At 39.2% G+C, this 26,625-nt stretch overlaps 1 protein-coding gene across 1 annotated transcript in view; it reads left to right on the forward strand.

Moving 5' to 3' along the window:
* Positions 1 to 26,625, forward strand: part of LTBP1 (latent transforming growth factor beta binding protein 1) — a 392,439-nt gene that overhangs the window by 260,664 nt on the left and 105,150 nt on the right. Inside the window, exons 12-19 of the mRNA XM_035000535.1 lie at positions 1,950 to 2,177; positions 4,268 to 4,290; positions 7,716 to 7,815; positions 8,327 to 8,425; positions 18,968 to 19,093; positions 20,366 to 20,491; positions 20,915 to 21,037; positions 24,563 to 24,682. Coding sequence (XP_034856426.1) covers positions 1,950 to 2,177; positions 4,268 to 4,290; positions 7,716 to 7,815; positions 8,327 to 8,425; positions 18,968 to 19,093; positions 20,366 to 20,491; positions 20,915 to 21,037; positions 24,563 to 24,682 — 945 coding nt within the window. The remainder of the gene's footprint in view (positions 1 to 1,949; positions 2,178 to 4,267; positions 4,291 to 7,715; positions 7,816 to 8,326; positions 8,426 to 18,967; positions 19,094 to 20,365; positions 20,492 to 20,914; positions 21,038 to 24,562; positions 24,683 to 26,625) is intronic.

The following is a 26,625-nucleotide window of genomic DNA, read 5'->3' on the forward strand; positions in this document are numbered from 1 at the left end:
CTAGAGAAGTGCATCAACTCTCACAGGACTGCTGTCCCACCTAGAGAAGTGCATCAACTCTCACAGGACTGCTGAATGTCTCAAAGCTGTAACTTAGCAGCAGACAAGGTTTAAGTATAAATTTAAATCTCATAATCCACCTTTGTTGGTGGTTAAGATCAGAAAGAATTGGTAAGGCAGAGGATAGTATAATGTATTTAGTAGTAATGGTATTTTAGTAGACTGTATAAATTTGGACACCTTCAAAAGGGCCTAGTATCCCCCTGTGGGATCTGAACTACTAGTGATTAAAAGGTAATAATCCATGAAATAAATGACCTTCATAATTTATAGACCCATTTCTCTTCAAGTTCAATTTTAATAGCTTTGTAACTCTTACATGAAACATAAATCAAGATGGTGAATATAACACAGGGCGATTCCTTCATAACATCCAGTAACTAAATTTGAAAATAACATTGGAGACAAACTTTTTGTACTTACCCAATTTTTGGTTATATGGTGATTTTCACATTTATTCATTAATACTGCAAATATTTGACAGGAAAACATGTTTTCTTCTGGAAACATCTGTTCTTTCAAGTAAGAATTGTATTACATAGTTAAATTTAAGAATGAGGTTCTACCATTTAATGTGTGATCCTTAGAGAAACAATGTTTTAGCATGCTTCAAGGAGAATTTTAGAGTTTCCTTTTTATTGAGAACTAATTTTAGGTCCAGAACATTCAATAGGCAATCTCTTGTTGAGTAGAAGTGAGAAATGACTTATTTTACTTCCAATTTGAAAAGTAGAAATAAAAAAGTTGACCATAAGCTCCTTAGTGTCTGCCTTTGGTAACTTGCCTCCAGTAGCAACACCAAAGGGATTAGGTGGATTTTCCTTCTCAGGCCACACACTGCCTTACCACCCCTGTCCTTCTCCTTTACTTATTCCTGGAGATGATGCAGTGGAGGTTAGCAAATCCGATGGGCCCAGTCTACATTTTTTTTTTTTTTTTTAAACAGGCAAGACCACTTTCCTGGCAAGGATAGCAGTCTCAGGGCACAGAACATCTCCTTGTCCTCTGGATAATTAAGCCAGCTGGTCAAGATCAGGCTGTTGCCTACTCATCCCTTTTTTTGAAAATAACTCCATTCTGACTTGGCATGTCCTGTTGTTCTTGACTTTTATCCATCATCCCTTTAGTATGTCTTACTTTGCTGGATTCCTTCTCACTATCCTGAGACTCTCTCTTCAAAAACACTCCCCTTTTCAGTCCTTCTTCACCAGCCTCACCATATCAGCTGATACGCTCCATTCTGGCTGAGTCCTTTGGATTCTTCAACTGGAAACAAATTATGAACATTTCAGCCTCTCATTTCCCTGACTAGTGATTGATTTTTCTCTTTTAACCTTCTTGCTAGTCATCTAGCTTAGAGAGATGTTATTGAGTTCCTTGTTAATAACTAATGCAATTATACCGAAGCAGGAGGAAAAGAAGAAAGCCTGGTTTTTGCTGATCTTATACACATACCCTATGAAATATATATAAAATATATAGTATCTTCTGTACATGAAAACCTCCTAATACATTACATATATTTCATATATGTGATATATAATATGATAGAGAAAATTAAATATAGAAAATGTATATATGATATCTCCTAATTGGTTGCTGATATATATAATATAAATATATGCTCTCTATATGCTATATATGCTATATATATAATATTGATAAGGAATTAACAGATGGAGAAATGTTGAGTAAAAGAAAGGGTTGGGTTTTTTTCTGTAAATATGCAAGTTTAACAGAAATTCAAGCATTATGCATCTGTTTTTGAAATTTTTAAATGTAACTATATTAATGATGATTTATTAAGAAATACTCATCATGATATTTTCCTCTGTATAAGTTTGCACTTTTAGATTTTTAAAAGGAATATTTTCCCATCCCAAATCTAGCTGCTTTTAAGGAAATCTGTCCTGGTGGAATGGGTTATACGGTTTCTGGCGTTCATAGACGCAGGCCAATCCATCACCATGTAGGTAAAGGACCTGTATTTGTCAAGCCAAAGAACACTCAACCTGTTGCTAAAAGTACTCATCCTCCACCTCTCCCAGCCAAGGAAGAGCCAGTGGAGGCCCTGACCTTCTCCCAGGAACACGGGCCAGGAGTGGCGGAGCCAGAAGGTGAGAGTGGAAATAGATTGAGGAGGTCTTGTGTGTCTTTGGTTTCCCTGTTAATACCCTTCTAGAACAGGGTTTTTAACCTCAGCACTATTGATACTTCAGAATAATTCTTAGTGAGGGGCTTCTTTGTACGTGGTAGGATGTTCAGCACCCTCCTTGGCCTTGAACTTTTAGATGCCAGTAGCACCCTCCCCCTTCCAGGGGTTACAACCAGAAGGGTGTCCAACCCTGCCAAATGTCCCTGTAGGGTAAAATGACCTCTGATTGAGAACCACCTCTGTAGAGTAATATGTTTGTAGCAGGTAACGATATTCCACGGTGATCTCAGGACATGCTGGGGGCTACTATTTCTTGGTGTTTATTCCTGAAGGGTAATTCAGATCATTTAAGGAATAGCCTTAATTCATTTCTATGTCTAGAGGGCCATTTAATAAATAGTTATGTACTTTACAAAGTGGAATCCACAGACTTAAGTTAAAGCATTGACTGAGCTTCCATGAAATAGAGGGCAACAGACAGTCAGGGATGATGGGAGCCCAAGGAGGAGGACAGGAGAATCCATCGAAGGGATCTTGGAAATCGCCTCGCACAGTCCTTTCATTGATTTTCTGAGAAGCCTGAGACCTAGAGAGGGAACATGGCTTGCCAAGTGTCATATCAAGAGTATGTAATGGGGCCAAGGAGCACATTTTTCCGAGAAAGCAAGTATGGCTTTATATTCTAGGAGCCTAGAGACAATTGACCTTGTCTCTAGATAAAAGCCAGCATCTCCAATTCCTTGAATATCTTTATTATCCTAAAAATGTTTCCCCCAGATAGAAGGAATAAACATTTTAGATTTGTACAGAATATATATTTTCTTTAATGAAGCTCCTGTTGGCTTCTCACAGTTTATCGGGTCGGAATTTAAGGTGCCCGTTTATGGGTTCTGTGAGGAGAGAAGGTATCTAGGTTAGTGGAGAGTCAGGAACTTGGCCAAGCTGCCTTCTAGAGAGGTCTTTTTCCAGGGCTCTGAATCTTTCTGTGTTCTGGCCTGTTTTATTTCACTCTCCCACTTGTGGCCCTTCTTGTTAGGCAGAGCAGGGAGGACCTCCCCTGGAATTGACAGTATTGACCGGTTTGCTCCTCTACACTAAGGGTATCATGGCCAGATGTTTGCAACTACTCATACTCTGCACAGGCAGGAGGAAATGGGCTCTGGTCCAGCTTCTGCCTCAAGACTTCTTTGGTGGGTTGCACAGGACAGACCGTTAGTTGACTTTTCCAACCACAAGAATATAGCACCAGTGATAAGCTATCTGGTGTCCTGATTGCTTTTGGAAGTTAGGCATCTACTGACACTGAACACTGATGTTTATGGGGATGATGACTAATGAGGAAAACCCCAGTAATTGTTAATCATAAGCTTGAGGACTAATATTAAGGACTGATTAATGAAAAGCAAGTCTTTCCAAATCCAAAGGCATAACCAGTCCCACTGCTTCACAATAATGTTATGACTGTGTAATATGTAATCTGTTCAACATATTGATGCTAATCTCTAATTAGGTTGTATTGGCTTGTGATTTCTTTCCCTCTAATTTAGTTAGCTTATCATATGATGCTCACAGGGCTTCAATAAATATTAGGAGTACAGTACCCGGTCTTAGATCTCTTATTGAAATAAGTGGCTTTCTTTTTTAACATTAACATCAAGTATTATATATTATGTTAAGGATAAGTATGTGGCCAATTAATGAAAATGCCTTTTTGATGTGGGAAGTTCCATAAAATTGAGATTAGACATAAAATAATGTACCAGAAAGTATTGTTTCCTTTAACCTTTTCAGTTAATGAGGGAGTTGGAAAGAATTTTATCACATCTACCTGAACTTTTGTAGCTAAGGAATGATACAGCATGGAGAGTTTGTCTTTTGGTCAGGTGTAAAATTCTCCAAAATGGTAGATGACCGTAATTCTGCATTTGATTTTGTTTGATTCTTAATCCTTTTGGAGTGGCAGTGGACTTTTATCGCTTTTTAAAAATTTAACTATTATGCGGTGAATTGACTTAAATTGTACTAATGTCTTCCTTTCTCTTCTGGTTTTAGTGGCAACTGCACCCCCTGAGAAGGTAATCCATTCATTATTTGCAAGTCTTTGTTTTTTTTACTGTCACAAGGATTTCCTTTTAGAATACATACGGATTTTTTTAGACTTAAGTACAGTAACATGCCTACTATTCATTATTTGGTTTGAGGAAATAAAGCATTCATTCAAGAAATATTGATTAAGCACCTGCTACCTAACTGGCACTTTCCTGAGTGTTAAGAAAACAATCGAGAACAAATCAGACAAAACTCCTTGTTCTCATGGAACTTCAATTCTAGTGAGAGAAAAAGGTGGGACTAAAGGAATCAGAGGCTTAAGGAGAATTCAAGTCAGTCCATGGCCTGGACTGTGGATGGAAGGAAAGGTCCTGGTGTGTGTATGAAATTGTGAATTCTTAGGGTGCACATATGCTGAGTGAAGTCCTTCTTAAGTAACAACTAAAATTTAACATGCGTGTTTGATTACATTAAAAGAAGAACAGAGCTTACCCTTGGAAGTTACCGTCCAATACTAGAATATTGGTTCTTAGAAATTTCAGAGAAATATTTAGTCAGCCTATCGGTTTTTTGGCATAAAATGGGACCATGAATCGTGAGATTTATTCATAAGAAATATACAAATTTGCTGGATCTAAGTCCTGCTTATGTAATGTTGTTCCCCATCAGAGTCTTGCTTTGATTCTTTAATAACACGAAAATTAGATCGTTATTAAATCTTCATACATTTATATATCACTCAGTAGACGAGAATGACAAGTGTTAGAATTTAGATGGCACAAACACATATAAATTACTATAAATAGTTTTAAAATTTTTTAGCTTATGCATATAGGATAGAATAACTTCAGAGTTCTAACCTAAGTGCTAAAAGAATCCAGACAACAAAGAAGTAGGATTTTAGAGTGACAGCACCCAACAAAGAAGAGCATTGTTATATTGACCCCAAAAGAAGTACAACACATACGCATATTTTATGTGTACATTTACAGCTCCTGGATTGTGTTTTTAAAGGTCAGTAGTGTGCAGAAGTTGCAATTTTGTTGATTTTGAATTCAAGTCTGGTTGATATGTGGAAGGAATCATTCAAAGCATGAACAGACCAGCCAGCTCCCTGATAACCTCATCTTATTTAATAATCTCTGTTTTCTTTGCTGTTGAGGATGGAGTTTATGGTAACTCTCGTTAAGGATCTGAAAGAGGGCCTGAACATTTTCTTGTATACTTACATTGTAAATTTTTTGGAGACGAGGCAGTGGGAAAAATGCAGTCATAGTCTTTGCAGTCTTGACTCCTCACAGAGGTCTCATGATATTAAAGATGGATGAAGAGAAAGCAGGGTAGCCCGTGGATGGGAAATTATATGTGCAAAGGTGCGGTGGAGGGGACAGCAAGAGGTCAGGGAGCAGGAGAGGCTTGGTTAGAAGGAGAACTTGGGGCTGCTTTGGAAGGCTTGGAATCCAAACTGCAGTTGTAATCAGTGGCGAGATACCGTGCTCCTGTCTCTCGACTCTACTTGGCAAGTGTAGAAGTAGCATTGATTAGGAAGTCTGCTGTCCCGTGCTGATGGGGGAAATTCTTTCTGTAAGTTTCGGGAGTCCATAAACATCTGATGATGGTCTGCTTTTTGCTGGCTTTGACCATGGGCTGCAGGGAATGGCCTGCAATTGAGAGACTGATTGAGGTCACCTTTAATAGGTAATGGAAGATTAGTCTGTATTCTTTTTATTTTATTTTATTTTTTATTTATTTATTTGAGAGAGAGAGAGCACCAGAGGGGCTAGGGTCAGAGGGAGGAGCAGACTCCCTGCTGAGCAGGGAGCCTGATGCGGGACTCGATCCCGGGACTCCGGGATCATGACCTGAGCCAAAGGCAGTCGCTTAACCAACTGAGACACCCAGGTGCCCAATTAGTCTGTATTCTTAAGGGAAAATGTGGGAAAAAGTAATAAATACTCAGTCCTTCTAGAAGATGAATCACAGCAGGATTAACTGAGACAGGGAGACAGAGGGAGCTTAAGAGACCAATTAGATAATTATAATAAACAGGATGAGAAAGAAGAGTCCAGAACGGGACAGTGGGGGCTATGGGTACAGAAAGGTCAACAAACATAAAGAGCAATGCATATGGGCAGAGCTTGGAACGAAGAATGAAAGAGCAAAGACCACAAAGTGACTTGAAGCCTGGCTGGTTTAATGCCTGTGGCCTTGACAGAAGTGCAGACCTTGGAATGAGAGCCTGTAGGGTTTTGGAGGGGATGGATTTGAGGTGCTGGTGGAAGATCTAAATGGAGTCACACTGTAAATACTCACGCCTACGAAACTGGGTCTTTGATGAGATACTCAGAGAGGTTATGTATTTTATAAAAAGCAGAAAAGGACATAATTGAAGTTAGGACAGCAATGAAGAGGGAAACGGACCTGGGGAGTGAGCTTTTGGGGAGATGGCAGTGGTGTGCTGGGCAGCCATGGCCAAGTAACCTGATGAACACTTCTAAGGATGTGGTGGCATGGCCACGCTGGCCCCACTGTGCATCTCTGCTGGCCTCGCAGTTCAGTCTGTAGGAGCCCTGAGCAGCTGTAACTAGGAGCTGAGCTCTGGTCCGGGGGACAGGAGGGGGCAACCGAACGCGTGAGGAAGCCCTGGGTGCTTCTCCAAGCCCCTGTGTTTTTGTTGCTTTGCTTGACTACCCCTGTGCTGAGAGCTGGAGGTACAAAGTTCCTGGATGGGAGGTTCGAAAGGCCTTAATGACTGCCTGGCTTAAAATATTTTAATGTCCTGTATGTTCTTGGTTATGACACATGTGCTGTACCCATTAGTTATTCTGCAAAGTGTGGCTGGTCATCTTCCTAGGGCAGAGCACCATGTCCAGGAGAGGACAGTTTAGTTCTCCGTTGGGGTTAGTTTTGCCTTGTTTGAGACCAGATGTCGGCCCCTGAGCCAACGCATTTGTTTACAGTGTCTGAAGGGACCTTTTGCTTTGGGCCCCTGGGACATGGGTGAGGGTGTGTACGTGGGTCAGCGCTGCTGGGGGAATCAAAGGCTTGCTACAAAAGTGGCTCAGGGGCGCCTGGGTGGCTCAGTCGTTAAGCGTCTGCCTTCGGCTCAGGTCATGATCCCAGGGTCCTGGGATCGAGGCCCGCATCGGGCTCTCTGCTCAGCGGGAAGCCTGCTTCTCCCTCTCCCACTCCCCCTGCTTGTGTTCCCTCTCTTGCTGTGTCTCTCTCTGTCAAATAAATAAAATCTTAAAAAAAAAAAAAAGTGGCTCAGCAACCCTTCATATATGTATTTTTTTCCCCACACGATTGCACAGGTTGTTGTCCAATGTCCTCTGATATTTGTTGCCTTTCTAAGAGTAGAATTAAATAAAGATAGTAATATGTGAACATTAAAGATAATTCCTACTTTCAGTTCTCTCTCTCTTTTTTTCTTTTTAATACAACCACCCAGGAAATACCTTCATTGGATCAAGAGAAAACCAGAGTTGAGCCTGGTCAACCCCAGCTCTCTCCAGGCATCTCAACTATTCATCTGCACCCACAGTTTCCAGGTAACCTCTGTTGATCTATGCTATTTGTAAGAGTATTATCAATGAGTAAAAGAGTAAGATAAGGATTCTTTTGTCTTTGATTTTAAAGTTTGATAAATCATTAGAATTCATATGTGAAGTGCCATGTGAAACATACACTTAAGTGTATTAATGTACTTGTAATGTTAGTGTGGGGATGGCCATGTAAGTTTTAGAAGGCTAAAAGGAAGGTAAGTTTCTCACGATTTTCTGTGGCCAGGAGTATGTATATATTATTAGAACGGTTTTGAAGGTCATCATTTGATGAAGCGTCATTTTTCTTGGCTTCTGAATTGTTTTCATATTTTCTTACTAAATGTTGAAACTGAGGCTATAGATTAATACCAGGAACTTTAGGGATCTCTAAGAGTCCTTAATTATCCAAGCACGACTGTGGTATGTTATTAGAATTAAATTATGCTTGCATTTTGGGATGGGATCTCAAAGCACCTAACAGGCTTTAATTTTTTTCATCCCCTCTTTCCTCATATAGTAGTGATTGAAAAAACATCACCTCCTGTGCCTGTGGAAGTAGCTCCTGAAGCTTCTACATCAAGTGCCAGCCAAGTGATTGCACCTACTCAAGTAACAGGTAGGTATGGTATTCTGTTCCACAGCCTGTGCGGGAGACGTGGGGATGAGCCTCCTGTTAACTGTAGTATCACAGTTGTATCAAATGTATGAGATTGCTCATGGCAGGGTGAGTCATAATAGCAAATACTTGGAAATAATAAATACTGTTAAAAAGGAGGCACGTTTAAATAAATTATGGTACATATACAGTGAAATATCACAAAGCTGTTAATGTTGTAAAAGAATATTTAATGTCATGAGGAGATGCTTATGGCAAAATGAGCAATACAGAACACAGTATGATTCCAATTTTATTTTTTAAATGTTTACAAACACAGAAAAAGAGACAGAAAGCACATCAAAGAGGTGCCTGGGTGGCTTGGTCAGTTAAGCGTCTGCCTTCGGCTCAGGTCATGATCTCGGGGTCCTAGGATCGAGCCCCACATCGGGCTCCCTGCTCAGCAGGGAGCCTGCTTCTCCCTCTCCCTCTGCCACTCCCCCTGCTTGTACTCTCTCTCTGTCAAATAAATTAATAAAATCTTAAAATAAATAAATAAAACACACACAAAAAATAAAAAAGTACATCAAAGTGTTCAACCATCACCAGTTAATAGGATCGTGGATAATCTTTGTTCTCTGATATATTTTTATATATTTTCAAAATTCTTTTTGATAATTTTAATCAGTGACACATTATAAACATTTATCATAATGTGAAACAAACCAACAGCATAAAAGTTAATATCCTTGATGTATAGTGAGCTTTTATAAATCAGCAATAAAAATACTAATAGAAAAATGGGGAAATAATATAATCATAATTTATAGAAAAACATATAATAGGAAATGTCAACCAGTAATCAAAGAAATGCAGATTAAAATAATTATTATCAAAGTAGCATTTAATTTTTACTAGAGTAAAATTGAGGTTGAACACATTGCCGAAAGGAATGTAAACTGGTCAACGTTTCTGGAAAGCACAAACTGGCATAATGTATCAAGAATTTTAAAAATGTTCAGGGGCGCCTGGGTGGCTCAATTGGTTAAGCGACTGCCTTCGGCTCAGATCATGATCCTGGAGTCCTGGGATCGAGTCCCGCATCAGGCTCCCAGCTCAGCGGGTAGCCTGCTTCTCCCTCTGACCCTCTCCTCTCATTCTGTTTCTCTCTCTCTCTCGCTCTCTAATAAATAATAAATAAAATCTTAAAAAAAAAATGTTCAGAGCTTTTGACCCAGTAATCCTGTCAAAATATCTAGTGTGAGGAAATAATGTCCCTAAAGACTGAGATAATGTTTATATAAATGGATACTTACCACAGCACTAGGTAGAATAGAGAAAAAGTAGAAACAATCTAAACATTTAACTATAGGAAAATAGATAATTATATTACATTTCTGCATTGGAGCATGATGCTGCCATCAAATGCAGTATTTTTGAAGAATTTTTATTAAAATCTAGCAGCAAATGGTCACAAAATACTGTTAAATGTGAGATGAAGTATATGAAAATGAAGGAATGTAAAACACTATTACCAGTTATATAAAAAAGACTTATACATTGAGAAAATACTGGAAGAAAATATGCCAGATATTAGCAGTGATTATTTTTTATAGTAGGATCCAAGAGGTTTGGGGGTATTGGTAGAATATTTTCTATTTTCCATATACTGTATAATGGGCAAATATTCTGTAGTCAGAAAAAGATCACCAGGATATATCATGCCAACTTAAGGTCAGGATGAGGTTGGCAGTGTATAACGAAAAGTTAATAGAGGAGCTTGCAGACTTTCTTAAAATATTCTTTCCTCAGAAACATGTATAATTTTTCAAGTAAAAATGTGCTTGGTGTGTTAATTAGATAAATTATAGTGATCATTTCACAATGTGTGTGTATATCAAAACATTAAGTTGTACACCTTAAATATGTATATGTTTTATGTTGAAAAACAGTACAATTACATAAAATATATAAAATAAATTATATAAAAATAATTTTTCTATGTTAAAAAAACTTTTGGCTATTTTCTCAAAAATGTGGCTGTAAGTTCTCTTAGATATTTGAATTGAGGCGTCAGACTGGAAAGTGTTTTGTTTTTTTGAGAGAGAAAGAGAGTGCATGTGCGAGTGGATGGGGCGGGGTGATGGGGGTGGGGGATGGAGAGGGAGAGAGAGAGAGAGAGCGAGAATCCCAAGCTGGCTCTAAGCTCAGCGAAGAGCCCATCGCGGGACTAGATCTCAGGACCCTTGATGTTGGTCCTGAGCCGAAATCACGAGTTGGATGCTTAACGAACCAACTGAGCCACCAGGTACCCCTGGAAAGTGTTTTTATTTATTTATTTTTTTAAAGATTTTATTTATTTATTTATTTGACAGAGAGATAGAACAAGTAGGCAGAGCGGCAGGCAGAGGGAAAGGGAGAAGCAGGCTCTCTGCTGAGTAGGGAGCCCGATGCGGGACTCGATCCCAGGACCCTGAGATCATGACCTGAGCCGAAGGCAGCCGCTTAACCGACTGAGCCACCCAGGCGCCCCTGGAAAGTGTTTTTAAAAAGCACCTGTGTGTTCCAAGATGAAATGCCTTGACAGAGGAATGTGGAGTCGCATCATGGACCACAGTGTGTTTTTACCCAGTTCAGGGCATCTGTAGCCAGAGCCATAGCCTTCCCCAGTTACTGCATTGCAACTGCTCTTTGATTTTACTCTTAATATTGAGTTAAGTGATACAGAGAAATATCAGATCTTCTCAGTGCTTCTAGAGTGATATAATGATACGATAGTGTTTGTTTGTTTGTTTGTTTTTTAATGGCCATGGCTAAAACCATTTCTCTATTCTGAAGTCATTTATGTGTCTGCTCGCTTTATTAAGCACATCTATGAGAGACTCTGCTATGCACTGTAACATGCACAGCGATGTCATACCCCATCTTGGACAGCAGGGATCTTCTCACTGTTGACCTCATGTTATTGAAAAGGAAAATTGCAGTGTGACAATGTAATGTACTAGGTCTAAATACTGTATTTCTTTATTTCTGTTTTCCAGTGTATAAATATAGTTTTGTGCTTTTTTAACAATGGCTGACTTCAGTGGATGGACTTCTTGCAAGCTAGCTTTGTAAGGGTTAATTAAGTTTGGCTAGATAAATGCAGTTTTGCTATTTCAATGCAGCCGTGTGAGGAATAACAAATTGAAGTTACTTAGCTTCAACTGAACTACAGAGCTGATTTAAAAAAAAACAAAAACAAAAAAAAGTAGCTGTGCTGTATGAAGTTGTTAGAAGACAGCTTAATTCGAGTTTGGCAGAGATACAGGGCCAACATCTGCTATCGCATGTTTGAAGCACGACTATTTCCTTCCAGGAAAAAAGTGACGGTAAAATTTTATGCAACATTTGTAGGTGTTCCTACTTCCTATAGTAGAAGAATCTTTCTGAAACAATCCATGGGGAGAATATTATAGTCTTTGAATTAAAATGGTTTGCAACGTCAGAGCTACACAATCATTAGTAATCTACACTAGAACAAGAACTCTGTTTTGTATCAAATTTAATTTAAATCAAACTGTAGATGTTCCCATTGATTTGATATGAGAGCCAAACATAGAGATTGAGGGAGCAATCCGATCAGCTCTGTCCGGAATGTTACACAATGGTTTTTTCCCCTAAAACACAGAGGAGGTAAATCTTACTTGTCACTATTAGTTTGTCTCACAAGTTGAAGAAAGGAATAGAATATTACATAGGAATCTAAAATAAACAAAATCAGCTCCACATTGCTCAGTGACAATATCTTTATGGTGGTGAGATTAGAAGGAGCCTTTGCAGATTTCTTCAGACACACTTTGACATGTAATAATTATAAAGTGAGCCACATATTTGCAGGACATAAGTGTGATATTTTCCACTCTTAACAGCTGATGTGGTGTGGCTTGCGACATTATTGGCATACTGTTTCCAAATAAATTATACATTTCAGCATATAAATTCTTGATTTAGCATAGTGTCTTAATAGCTCAAGGATAGGTTGGAAAATCAAACCTCTGGCAAATATTTACAAAGTGGAAACATCTGTTTCAATTGTTGTGGGACAATTTACGCTCATTGTGGGGCAGCTAGGAAGCTGGGGCATTTTTGTAAACCTTTCCATGAGTTAACATTTGATGCCTTCCTCCTCTTCTACCCAAACTTCCTCCATGGCCCTCGAATAACAGCCAGAAATTATTCTTTGACTTCCACAACTACCATGTGGAAACCTTTGTAGTTATCATGGCCCAAACATTATAAAAACTATTTGCTCATCAGAGCTTTTCCAGAGCTCAGAATTGACCCCTTTAAAAAATGTTTGTTCCTGGGGCACCTGGGTGGCTCAGTCAGTTAAGCAGCTGCCTTCGGCTCAGGTCATGATCCCAGGGTCCTGGGATCGAGTCCCGCATCGGGCTCCCTGCTCTGCGGGGAGCCTGCTTCTCCCTCTCCTTCTGCCTGCTTCTCTGCCTACTTGTGCTCTCTATCTCTCTGTCAAATAAATAAATAAAATCTTAAAAAAAAAAAAAATTTGCTCATCAGAGCTTTTCCAGAGCTCAGAATTGACCCCTTTAAAAAATGTTTGTTCCTAAAGCGTATTGCTGGCATCCTTACAGCTTCAGTAAGCTATGTATGCTGATGGAAAATGAACTCCTTTTTTCATGTAAAATCACCATACTTTAATATTTCCAGGCTTTATTAATTAATTAACTAATTTATTTATTTATTTTGAGTAATCATCTGATGAGGAAAAAAGCGAAAGGTCAGCATACTCATTTTCATATTTTGGCAAAAAGCTTTCTTTTTCATTTTTAAAAAAATATAATAAAGATACCAAACTCTTAAATCCACTGTTGGTCTTGTTGCTGGGATAAGTAGAGTATTTGGTTTTCCACTGGCTTTTGGTCATGGCTCTTTTTCCAGGTTTTAAATGGCACTCTGGTGAAAGAAACAGAATACGGTCCTTGACCTCGTGAAGGTAAAGTTGTCTCAGGGGCACAGAGAGTAGGAAAGTGTCAGGTGGTCCTGAGGACCAGGGGACATGTGATAGGCGTTAAGGATGAATCCAGTGGGAACAGCGTCTTGATGATCTCTTTGGGATACCAAACATATTAAAGAAGACTAGACATTTTCATTAACTAGAGTACCCTGGAGACTGATAATTAGTGCTTCCTATGTGAGGCTTTGCCATAATTCTTGTGCTTATGTCCACACAGTCTGCTCAAAGCATAAGCTGATTCATTATGTGGGAACAGTTTCACATCCCTATGTATGAGTGACCTCTTAGAAAAATAAAAAACAATATCTTTTCCCTTAAAAAACATGGAAAAATGAGAGAATTTTTCCAATTCTTCCTCAAGACAATACCCTCAGGACTCGTCTTTCTGTGTAATACATCCTGGAGAATGAAAATCTAATAGAAAAGGAGAGGAAAGCACAGGAAGAGGTGATTAGGAGACTTGTTTTAAAAAATTCTGAGGTGTTTTGAAGGTGTTACAACTCTTCTTTCTACTTACAAGGGTGGAGTCCGGCCTCACAGATGGATGGAAGGAACCTCTGAGGCCAAACTGATGAAAGTTACATGAATTAATCACATATAAAAAAAATGGGACAAACAGGGTAGAAATCAAGTATATTTTAGTACATGTCCCTCCACTCCTTTGATGTATCTCTTAGTACCCTCTAGTGGTGTCAGAGTAACATTTTCTTACATATGTTAGTGCCCTGCCAACTGGGATCAACCTTTTTAAGCTGTATCTCTGTATACTTTATCTGAGGTAATCAGCTAAAGATCCTCAAATATGCCTCGTAAATATTTATCCTCATAGCTTCTATTTAAGATACTAAAATGGAAGGGAAGGCCATTATATTCACTTCATTTCCTAAGACTAAGCAGTATACTTCTTAAGTATTTCTCCTATTTTAGAGCTGATGTAAAAAGAAACAATTTAAATATGTTGGCAGACTGTGGTGTAAGAATGTATTATATTTGAATTAAATATCACATGGTTTTGAAGATTTTTGTTCACACATGTAAAACTTCCATCCTAAAGCTATGCTTGAAAAGTTATAGATATTTGGTAATCAACAAATTGGTATGTATGGGCGTTGGGGCAGTGAGTCATGCTCCAGTGTTGCATGAAAACCCCAGATTTATAGCCTTTGAACTTGTTGTGAATCCTTGCCCAACTGTATTAATTCATCTTCTGATCTTTCTTTTTGCAAATCTGATCAATGTCTTTTCTGTCTTATGAAAATGGCAGAGAAAACTCTAAAGGAAGATCAGTAATCACAAAGAAAATTGAGAAAAGTAAATACGAATAATTTTCAGAGGGGCGCCTGGGTGGCTCAGTCATTAAGCGTCTGCCTTCTGCTCAGGTCATGATCTCAGGGTCCTGGGATCCAGCCCCGCATCGGGCTCCCTGCTCAGCGGGAAGCCTGTTTCTCCCTCTCCCACTCCCTCTGCTTGTGTTCCCTCTCTCGCTGTGTCTCTCTCTGTCAAATAAATAAATCTTTAAAAAATAATAATAATAATTTTCGGAGAAGGTGTCTTCCTACAATATGGAATAGATGGTTAGAGATGTGATTTTCACACTGTTCTAGTAAAGAATTCCTATAAAGAGAGAAGAGAACTCTTACCTAAGCGTCTAGTATTATAACCTAGGGAAGATTACCTTTTACCTTCAAATTTTTGTGGCGTAGAAGTGATCATTTTTTTAAGGAAGACTTCTCTGATTTTTTAACAAATTTTTTAAACAAATTTATTTTTAACAAATAAGCATTTTCCTGTCCTGTCAATGCTTAATTATGCTCTATATGTTTCATAATTCATTTTTTGTCTTACTGCCAGTCACTTAAGTTTAAGCAGTCATGTTAATTACCCATGTTTTTAACCTTTTGAATTACTGATGTTTTCTGTGACTTTACATTATACAGACTAAGCCAGTCTATTTTTCTGATAGTGAATTAGCATAAATAGGCTCACTAAAGGTATTAGTTTGTAAATGCGTAACATCCAAGTAGATACTGCAGCTCTGTATTCATATGCTTCCTTTTAAAGTCTAGCGACTTTCCAAATGATTTGCACCAATTGTCTTAAAGTCACAGCACAGTGAATAACACTGGATGAGAAATGAATAATGTGGTTTGGGTTTTTGGAAAGCAACCTCAGCCCTAATTCGGGTCATTTCCGTAGGGAGTCTTTGTTAAAGCACTGTTTTTTCACCTCCTCATGAAGAATGCATTGTAGGTTATTGGTGATGGTAGCACACCTGTTTTTCTATCTCAAACCACAGACCCCTCCAGCAAGGCTGTTGCTGTAGCTTGTGGTGCTTGAGGCCCCGGTCTTCTTACACTGGGCACTCGGACACACCCATGGCAGCTGCCTTTTTAGCGTTGTTTACTTTGTGATGGCAATGGGATAATAGTCTAAGGTAACATTGTTATAAATGTGCAGTTTCTTTGTTACATATTCTTAAATGACTTCAAAAGGAACAACATTTACAAAGATGATAATAATGGCTAGCTGGGCTTTCTTACACATAAAAATGCATTTATTTATAATTCACTGTTAAATCAGTAAAGTAAAAAAAATTAAGGTATATAGATTACTTAAAGGAAATTTTCTCCCTTATTTCCTTCTTAAAATTTTTATTTTTTTAAATTTCTTAATTTTTAAATTCCAGTATAATTAGCATACCTTATTATATCAGTTCCAGGTGTACAAAATAGTGATTCAACAATTCTGTATATTACTCAATGCTCACCACAAGTGTACTTTTAATCATCTTCACCTATTTCACCCATCCCCCCACCCAGCTCCCCTCTGGTAACCCATCAGTTTGTTTTCTATAGTTAAGAGTCTGTTTCTTGGTTTGTCTCTTTTTTTCCTTTGTTCATTTGTTTTGTTTCCTTAATTCTGCATATGAGTGAAATCACATGGTATTTGTCTTTCTCTGATTGACTTATTTTACTTAGCATTATGCTCTCTAGAATCCATCCACGTTGTTGCAAATGGCAAGATTTCATTCTTTTTATGGCTGAATAACATTCCATTGTATTCTATACCACATCTTCTTTGTCCATTCATCTGTCAATGGACACTTGGGCTGCTTCTGTAGTTTGACAATTGTAAATAAAGCTGCAGTAAACATCCGAGTGTATGTATTTCTTTGAATTGTGTTTTCATTTTCTTTTGGTAAATACCCAGTAGTGGAATAACTAGATCATATGGTAGTTCTGTTTGTAATTTTTTGAGGAACCTCCATATTGTTTTTCCCAGTGGCTGCACCAGTTTGCATTCCCACCTACAGTACATGAAGGTTCCTTTTTCTCCATGTTCTCACCAACCTTTTTTTTGTGTGTTGTTGATTTTAGCCACTCTGGCACATGTGAGGTAATATCTCATTGTGGTTTTGATTCGCATTTTCCCTGATGATAAGTGATATTAAACATCTTTTCATGCGTCTTTTGGCCATGTGTAGGTCTTTGGAGCAATGTCTTTTCATGTCTTCTGCCCATTTTTAACCCCTTATCAAGGTATATCATTTGCAAATATTTTCTCCCATTCAGTAGGTTGTCTTTTAGTTTTGTTGATTGTTTCCTTTGCTGTGTAGAAACCTTTTGTTTTGATAAAGTCCCAGTAGTTTATTTTTGCTTTCTGTTTTTCTTGCCTCAGGGGACATATCTAGAAAAATGTTGCTATGTCCGATGTCAGAGAAATTACTGCTTATGCTCCCTTCTAGGGTTTTATGGTTTCAGGTCTCACGTGTAGGTCTTTAATGGCTAACTTTCATTGAGCTTGTATAGTGTGCCAGACATTGGGCTATGTGCATTATTTATCTTTGAACCCGACACTCAAGTTGGTGCTCTGATTATTCCCATTTATCTTACATGCAGAGAAGTGAGACATAGAATGTTTGAGTAACTTGCCCCTGTGTTATAGAGTTAAGAAAGGGCAGCAAGATTTGTGTTTGCACTGTCTGCAAACCTGGGCTTCTACCAGCTGGCCTGCCCGCCCCCCCCCAATGCCATTATAACTCCTTACAAAGATCATTGAAAACAGAATGTCTTAGGAGATTAATTCCTCTTAGGAGGCCACTTTTGAGTCCTCAGGTAATTTAAGGCCATCTTGTATCCTTTTGGTAATGAAGCTCATTTTGATGGCCTTCATTCAGTGTGGACTCCTATGACCCTACCTCTACCATGGTGTGTTCCCCAAATGGAGTGAGGACTCAGGGCCAGTCTGCTCAGGCCTTACAGAGGAAGTGAGTTTCACACAGGAGTCATTAAGAGCACAAGGGAAGAGTTTAGCAGAGAAGATCGGGAAGAAGATTCTACTTTATCAATATAAATATGCTCATGTTGAAATTGGTAAATTAAGAGTGAGTTACACCCAAAAGTTTGGGCTTTGATTAGAAGTGGTAAATCTTTCTTGAGAATTAAAGAGAAATTTTGGAGGAGGTTGGACATAGTTGTTGGAAATTGAATTTGACCTGCTAATGAATAAAAAGTTACCATATATTTCTTATCAGGAGAACTCACCTGATGGTTCTGAGTCCATCATGTCAGATGAACTGGAGTGGATAGAAACTCATTGTGGGCTATCTTAGAAGTTAGAAAGAATTGGTTATCTTACAACTTCCAAAGTGCCCTTTTTCTGAGTTACTACCCACTCCACTTCATCTTAGAAGTTGTTTTATTAGGAGTTATTGGTGATTTGGGGTGAGACTAACTGAGCAATTATGAAGTAATCAAACAAATTTATACTTGATTTTAGAGGTATACTTTCTTTTCTTGTTGAAGTAAAGTTGACACACTGTTGCATTAGATTCAGGTGTATAATCTAGTCATTGGACAAGTCTCTTTGCTATGCTGTGCTCACAAGTGCAGCTACCATCTGTCACCACCCAATGCTATTGCAGTACCATCAACTAGATTCCCTGTGCTGTGCCTTTCATCCCAGTGACTTCATCTTTCCATAACTGGAAGCCTGTATCTCCCACTCCACTTCACCCATCTTGCCCAAACCCCCACCCGCCTCTCCTTTGGCAACCATCAGTTTATTCTCTGTTTATAGGTCTATTCATGCTTTTTTGTTTGTTTGCTCATTTGTTTTTGTTTTTGTTTTTTAGATTCCATATATAAGTGAAGTCATGTGGTATTTGCCTTTCTCTGACTTACTTCACTTAGCATAATAGTCTCTAGGTCCATTCATGTTGTCAGAAATGGCAAGATCTGATTCTTCTTTATGGCTGAGTTACAGTCCACTGTGTATATATACCACATCTTCTTTATCCATTCATCTTTCGGTAGACAGTTGGGTCTCTTCCGTATCTTGGCTATTGTAAATAATGCTGCAATAAACATAAGTGTGCACATATCTTTTCGAAGTAATGTTTTTATTTTCTCTGGATAAATTGGAGGTGACTTTTGTCTTCTAATTACATACTTGACAATAAGCTAATCAGGAAATGCAAAGGAATGGTTTGAAAGCAATGAAATCTTAGTTGATGTCTGTTTTTTCCTCTATTATTTATTTTTAAGAAATCAATGAATGTACTGTGAACCCCGATATCTGTGGAGCAGGACACTGCATTAACCTGCCCGTGAGGTATACCTGTATATGCTATGAGGGCTACAAGTTCAGTGAGCAACAGAGGAAATGTGTTGGTAAGAGATGCTTTTAATAGATGAAATTATTAAATATCAAATATTTACACATTAAGAACATATTTTATGTAGTTATCATGGGAAATGTTATTGTGTTTAATTTTTAAAAATTTTTATCCCTGAACTAAGGGAGCCCAAAAAGAGGTTTGCTAATCTCCTGGGATGATCTCATCTCCTGGCTCAATGCTACCTACCTGGCCAAATGTAATACAATTAGATAAAGTTGGAAAAAGAAAAAAGATAAAAGTGAAAAAATTTCCAAAGATTTCTAGGTATAATAAAATAATATAATAAAATATAGATAGAATAATATAATAAAATGATAGAAATATCTACCTACAAACATGTATTTAGCAAAACCAAAATAAAATTAATATATACTGCAATAAAGACTTATACTCCTGTAAGTGCATAAAATCTGATTTCTAAGAGCAATTTCTAAACTGAAAATAAGCTGACACAAAACTGTTAATGAATTTATAAATACAGGATCTTGTCCATGGTTCTTTGGAAAAAAATGTATCTTAGAGGTATAATAGCATTATGGAAATCATTTCAGTGCATACGTTAACACTAAATTTAATATTTTAGAAAAAGGAAGTTCAGCACTAAGAATTATAAAGCAACAAAGGTGTATACCCAATTAATATAAAGTAACAAAGGTGTATACCCAATTAATATGGCTTTAGTGTGCTAAATGCCATTATGCAAGATGTGTGACTTGTGCTATTTGGTTTTGTATATATATGTGGGGTAGGTCAAGAGGAGTATCCACCTGCCCTATCCCATGGCTATTTCTCTTGAATTTGCGTACATCGTATGTATTCTGTTTGGAACCGTAGAATATACAGTTGAAAGGGGCAGTTGAGATGATCTTGTCTAGCTTCACCCATGTGCGCAGTGGAACAGTCCCTTTCACGATATTTCTGGATGTTTCTCCTGAGCTGGCCTGGGGGTCCCACAGTGAACTTCACTGCTTAGATGACTCCATGTATCCAGTGGGTCCTTCTGTGTTGACCCAGATCTGTCTTTCAGAAACACCAATGTCATGGTTGTAGTTTCAGCTTTTGAAACAATACACCCTAAACATATTCCCTGTTCCCAGTAACCATCCCTCAAGTGTCTGAGGAGGGTGATCATGTCTCCTTTCACTGTTTTCCTCAGTTACAAAGATTTGGTGCACAGGGAATAGTACTCTGGTATTTTATGGACAGGGAAACAGAATTTCATGCTACACTGCACTAATCCTTTTATCTGTATTTCTGTTAACAGATATCGATGAATGCACTCAGGTCCAGCAGCTCTGCTCCCAGGGACGCTGTGAAAACACGGAGGGAAGTTTCTTGTGTATTTGCCCAGCAGGATTTATGGCCAGTGAGGAGGGTACCAACTGCGTAGGTAATGGCAGTATTCTTCCTGACACATAAATTCCCAGATCTGGGTTGTTAGCTCCCCTAAGAGCCCATCAATCTTACTGCTTATTCAGGCAACCCAGAATTTATTGCTGAACACCTTTTATGACATAGTCATCCGCTAGATACTGGAGGATACAAAAATGGAATCTTTCCTCCAACACTTTTGAATGAAGAGTGTCAAATGTGTGCAGACCCTGAGGTGTTAAATATTCTGGGCCCCGCATAAATCAAAAGCTTTTTGATTTGATGGAAATGTTTCAATTTTTGAAACATGTCAAATGAATCGAAGAGATGGTGATAGGAATGGGTTATTTTATCCTTGACTTCCAGCTGACCTGGGAGATGGGAGAGGTTTGAAATTCTATTGTGGGAAATGAAACTCGACAGTGTTTTCTGCTTCGTGTAGACGTTGACGAGTGCCTGAGGCCAGATGTGTGCGGGGAAGGGCACTGCGTCAATACCGCGGGGGCCTTCCGGTGCGAATACTGCGACAGCGGTTACCGCATGACCCGGGGAGGCCGTTGCGAGGGTGAGTCTATGCCACGTCCAAGTGCGGAGTGCACGAGACCTTGAAATGCAGGGCTGGGCCCCCAGTTGGGGCTGCCAGGCACCCAGCTTGGTACTTACCTTCCTTTGCCAGTATGTGCACGGCACCAGCCTCTCATCCATGCTCCTCCTGCCTTCTGGACTCATAGCCTCTTTGCCTCCCTTCAGTGGTTTGGTCTGGATTATTTTCCATCTTCACATTCTCCTTGTTGTCCACTTCAGTATACGCCTTCCCTCGTATTTGGAGTGAATTGCTTTAGAACAATTAATTGCAGAGTGTCTTAGCATAAACCCAGACTTAATTCCAGCATCTGGATCATTCATCTGGAGCAGGGTGCAGGTTTACCCGCTGTTGATTTTTAGTTTCCAACCTTTTCGCCTTGTTACATTCCTTTCCTGTGTTCTGGGACTTGTTTACCAACCCTCCACAGAAGCACTGTCTGACTAACTGCAGGTCAAATTCCAACCGTGCTAGATAAAATTTCTTTATTATTGACCACAGCAATGAGTTTGCTAGTGTTATTAAAAAAAAAAAAAAAAAAGTTCTGAAAAGCTTTTAGAGCATGGCCAGAATGATTAACCACTTAATTTTTCTGCTCATGTTTGTGTCCCAGTTACACAGGTTCTTTTTGTAACCACCGTGGTACTTTTTAACAAATTATTTTCCTGAAGAAAGATATTGTGCTTCTGCTTAAATACTGCCTATGGACACGTGTCGGCTAGAGGAGCAGGGGACCTGAGCACGGTTCTGAGGAGCCAGGCTGTGTGGACAGTGCTGGTTCCATGGGGCTCTTTGCTGGGCTGCCTGAGGATCAGCGTGTTTTCGAATATGGCTGGGCTTCCAGGCCGAGGGAGGGACGGACACGTTGGGGCAGGCTGCTGTTAGCTGTCCCTGGCTCCTCTGTGTTGCTTTTCTTCATGGATCTAATGACCCGGGCCTGGAGGGAAAGCTAATTAGATGTTTTTTGGCAGCCTGCACCTGACTCTCCCCCTGGCCCCTTGTTCAGCCCCTTGTATTCTGATCTGGAGAGAAATGGGAGCATTTTACATTACTGCATCTTTGATGGCCTCGGATCAGAATGGAGCCATACGGTCTCCGCCGGCAGCCGAGGGTCATGGGACAGCAAAGGGTGAAGCGTCCCCGCTCTCCTCTGACAGGGGACCCTCCCTCTGCCCTGGAGAGGCAGCATGGCCCTGGAAGAGGTCAGGACAGTGGCCTTGGCTCCTGACTCCCATGCTTAGTAACTGTCTGGCTTGGAGCCGGTGACTGAGCCCCTTTGAAACCTGTGAAATGGGAGCTGCAAAGTTAACTTTCAGGGTTGTCATGAGAAGAAATGCATGCTGCGGTATCTTGTGCAGTGCCTGTCACCTCGCTAGTTCTCAAGAACTGTTAGTTTCTGGAAACCTCCCCCTTTTCCTGATTAGTTGTTTTTGCAGAGACCTTCTCAGTACATCTGTATTTGTGGGAGTTGTTTTTCTTTCTTTTTTTTTTTAAATCGCATGGGTTTATCTGACAAGCATTTATGTGCAAAGCAACACTCCCCAAAGAGGTCAAATGCTGATTCTTAAGTTCTGCGTACAGTTTATCAGGATGGGAAGAGAAGATATTTAACTAGTGACTATAGCGTGAAGATGGAAAGTGGGGAGGAGTAGAAAAGAAATATGAAAGCTCTTTAAGCAAATGGGAAGCAGTTAGGGGACTATTGGGGAATATTCAGTGTATGGAAATGAACAGAAATACTACCAGGGTTCCCCGAGTAAATAATCCATAATTCTATCCCCATGAAACGGCTTGAAAAGAAGAAGGAGCCAAATAACATGGCTGTTTTCTAATTTCGTCATGGATCAGAACCAAAGGTCCCCAGGCTTCTGGCTCACCAAAGATTTTCTCAGCTGCCACTAACAAAGTTGCTTTCAAACAGCACCAGTCTCCAAGGAGTCTATTGTAGTTCACAGACATTATCTCATGCATCCTTACTTTGCTCAGTTAAGGTAGTCCCAGGCAGGTAGTCCCTAATCTATAGATGAAGGAACAAGCAAGCAGAGGTGAGAGTAGTGGGACATTCAGGGATATTGTCTTGTATTGCTCAGCATTGCACCTTATTTATTGGACCAGCCTTTCTCAATGACCTTCTCTGACTTAGCAGTTGTAGTTCTATTAAAAAAAATTCCTTCCAGAGAAGAATGTAATGCTGTTTGGAAAATGAAACTGGCAAGCATCATCTTTTTGTAGAACAAGAAGTCCCAGAACATCTGACCTAAAAAAAAAAAAACAAAAAAAAAACCACTGTGTGTCATTGTCTGTTGGCAAGGATTTTTTGCTGATAGGAAAAAAAATTACCACACTGACCTGATGCTTATTCTATTAATATCATCGTCAGCTTTTTTACTTTAACATCTTTTCACACTTGCCTAGTGATAAGGGGAGATAATTTTTGAGAATTTACCAGAATGCATGGCTGTATCCATTACATATTTCTTTCATTTTTCAGCTTATGTCCTGAAAATTCTGTTTATATTTTAAGTGTGATTAGATGTACTACATACATTTTATTTATTTTATTTTTTATTTATTTATTTTTTTGTGCTCTGGTGAGTCCTATATTCATTTTAAATTAGAACACTTACACATTAAATCCACTCACATGAATTTGGAATCCAACTCCAGAAAAATGATCATTTCGAATGCAGCTGGTTCCCATGGTACTACCATTCATGTGAAACTCTTGAACCATTTCCTTTATCTTTCTTCTCCCCCATTCTGTTGTCGTACCATTCTTCAAAATGCCTAACGCCGTTGTAGTAGTTCCCTCTGCCATAGCCCCAGCCATATTGAAGGTGTTTTTTCCAATGCACATTGAAAAGAACAATGATAAATAACTTCAGTTAGCTATGAATGTGAGAAATAAGGTGTATTTTTGTGAGAAAGTATTACCCTATGATCATATCACCATGTTTTCTGGAAACTCTTCGAAGTATTCGATGAGTTCATTCTCTCCTAATGTATTTTTTCCACCTCCAAGGAATTCCTATCCTATGAAAGGTTTTAAATTATTCAAACCCAGGATATTCTTGGGCCCATGAAACCAAAGCAAGGATTTCCCTAGAGCATCCATTGTCTGAAGAGAGAACCTTTGGCCAGGTGGATTTGTGGCTTCCTCATTCTCATGCCTGTTTGTTGTATTTCTGTCTGGTAGGCTGCACTATTACCTTGTTTGATGTCCAGAAAGTGACCCCCAAGGAGCTGCCAGCTCCCAGGGTGAAGTTGGGCAATTGGGGCCAAGTTCTTCTTTTGATTTTGTGTAAATATTTTAATCCAGGTATACCTGGCCATGCTTTATCACTGTGGTGTTTAAGTGTAGGCAGTGTTGGACTTACCTACTTAACATTTTCTCCATCAAAATGTAGATAGATCACATCTCCCCCCCCCCCCCACTTCATCAGAAAAGTATGTTTTTGTTTCAGTATTCTGATAAAATGTTTGTGACCTGGTTTTTTGATTTTCCAGATATTGACGAATGCTTGACTGCAAGCACTTGTCCAGATGAGCAGTGTGTGAACTCTCCTGGGTCTTACCAGTGTGTTCCCTGCACAGAAGGGTTCCGAGGTTGGAATGGGCAGTGTCTTGGTAGGTACTAGAGTGTTCTTTTCATAGTTTTATCTCTTCTCTCTAGTCCATTTTCTCACAGAGCGATGTAATGCCAAGTGAGCCCTCTTTCAAAATTAAAAAAACAAACAAACCAAAACATGGAATATAATAAACTTGTGTCCTTCTGAGAAAACTTCTAAGAAAAGTTCTAAGTAACTTCTAACCGGGGAGAAATATAAGAAAGGAAGTTGGCATGAAGAATGTGAGATTTTACCTGGGAGAAATAATTCTGATGGAAGCAAATTGTCCTTGATGTGATGAATAACCAAGACCAAATAAAATAATAATCACCACAGGGTGGAGAGTGGTGGAGAACAAAAAGCTAAAAAAGAGAGAAAAGGCATAAGAAGAAGCAAGCTACCAGAGACTAGTAGAATTAGGAACATGTGAACACAAACGTGCAGCAGAAATAGAAAGAGAAATCTTGATGGATTGCCATTCCTCTTACATTTATTCATTTAAGTATTTAATAAATACTTCATATTGACATCAGGCACTGAGGAAGAGAAGCAACAAAATTGCTTTGGTTCTAATTAGCTGTGCTCTAGTTAGCTTTCCCCCTTGATGGTTTTCCTCTCTGTCTCTGTGTGATCTTTTCCTTAGAAGCTGAGCTCTTTTACACTCAATGCCAGACTCTGACAATGTGAGTTCAATTTCTCATTTATTCATACCTTCTTTCTTTTCATCCACAAATGCTGGAGAACTTACTGTAATATACCCAGAGTTGTGCTGAGTGCTGGGATACATTGAGGGACAAAAAAAAGTGCCTTCTTAAAAAAAAAAAAAAAAAAAAAAAGTGCCTTCTTCATGGAACTATCTGGTGAGGAAGACTGATACCCAGACGTCTCATAAATAAATGCACAAACACAATTGAGACCGTGTTGGGAAGGGGGGTTCTGTGATGCTGTAAGAATGTGTCCCAGAACGAGTTGCCTCTGGGAAAATTCCTGATTGAGGTTTAACGGGGGAAGGGGATGGGAGGGAGATGGTTTTGGACAGAGAAAAGAGCATATTCAGGGGACTCATGGGAAGGAGCAAGCAGTCATGTTCCAGAAGCTGGAAGGCTGGTGCTGCTGCAGGACAGAGAACAAGAGAAGATTTACAGCAGGATGAGGGGGCAGACCATGCCAGACTCTCTCAGTCCTTCCAAATGTTCATCTTGAACACTACCTCAAAAACTAATAATGTCCTACATGCTGGCTAACTGAACATAAAAAAATAATAATAAAATGTTTGTCTTTACGCCTACATCTCTGGGAAAGACAATGTTGCAGAGCAGGTGGGCTCAGTAGCCTTGGCAGAAACAGTCCCAGTTGCAAAGTTTTGGATTCATCACCAGGTTGCAGAAGCTAAGCCTCTGTACGTGGTACAGGTGGCCGTCTGCCCTGAAGCTCATGCCCATCTCTAAGAGTGTCTATCCTTGGAATTGTGAGATGTTGATCTTCGGGAGAAGAGATTTTTGTTCATTAATGGCTTATTTATTATGCATTTGTTTATGTGATCCGTGCTGGTTAGTACATTTGGTTTTAATTTTCCCGTTTGGCACAGATTTCATAGTTGCCTATCAAGCTTTCATTTGTGTTCTCATTTTCACATACTGCTGCATATTATAATCCAAGAGGAGAGCCTGAATTTTACCTTAAATAACTAAAATCCATAATAGTGGCATAAACACAGCCCTGATTCATGAATTTACTAATGAAATATGACTGAGCAAATGGGCAAATGAGTGCTCTTCAATATAAATGCATTTATCTAGACTGGGCAATAAGAATAAATGAGTTATTATACCTAGATGTATGCAGTCAGTCTCAGCATGACCACTTTGCTCCAGTTCAGGGACAGAAACACTACCTCCGTTCAGAGTAACTTGACTGCCAACCAGCTGAGTAGGATCATAAGCAGAAATACTAGGTCACTGT

Source organism: Mirounga leonina, unplaced genomic scaffold, assembly GCF_011800145.1.
Source record: "Mirounga leonina isolate KUSES-001 unplaced genomic scaffold, KU_Mleo_1.0 Mir_125, whole genome shotgun sequence".
Classification (NCBI taxonomy): domain Eukaryota; kingdom Metazoa; phylum Chordata; class Mammalia; order Carnivora; family Phocidae; genus Mirounga; species Mirounga leonina.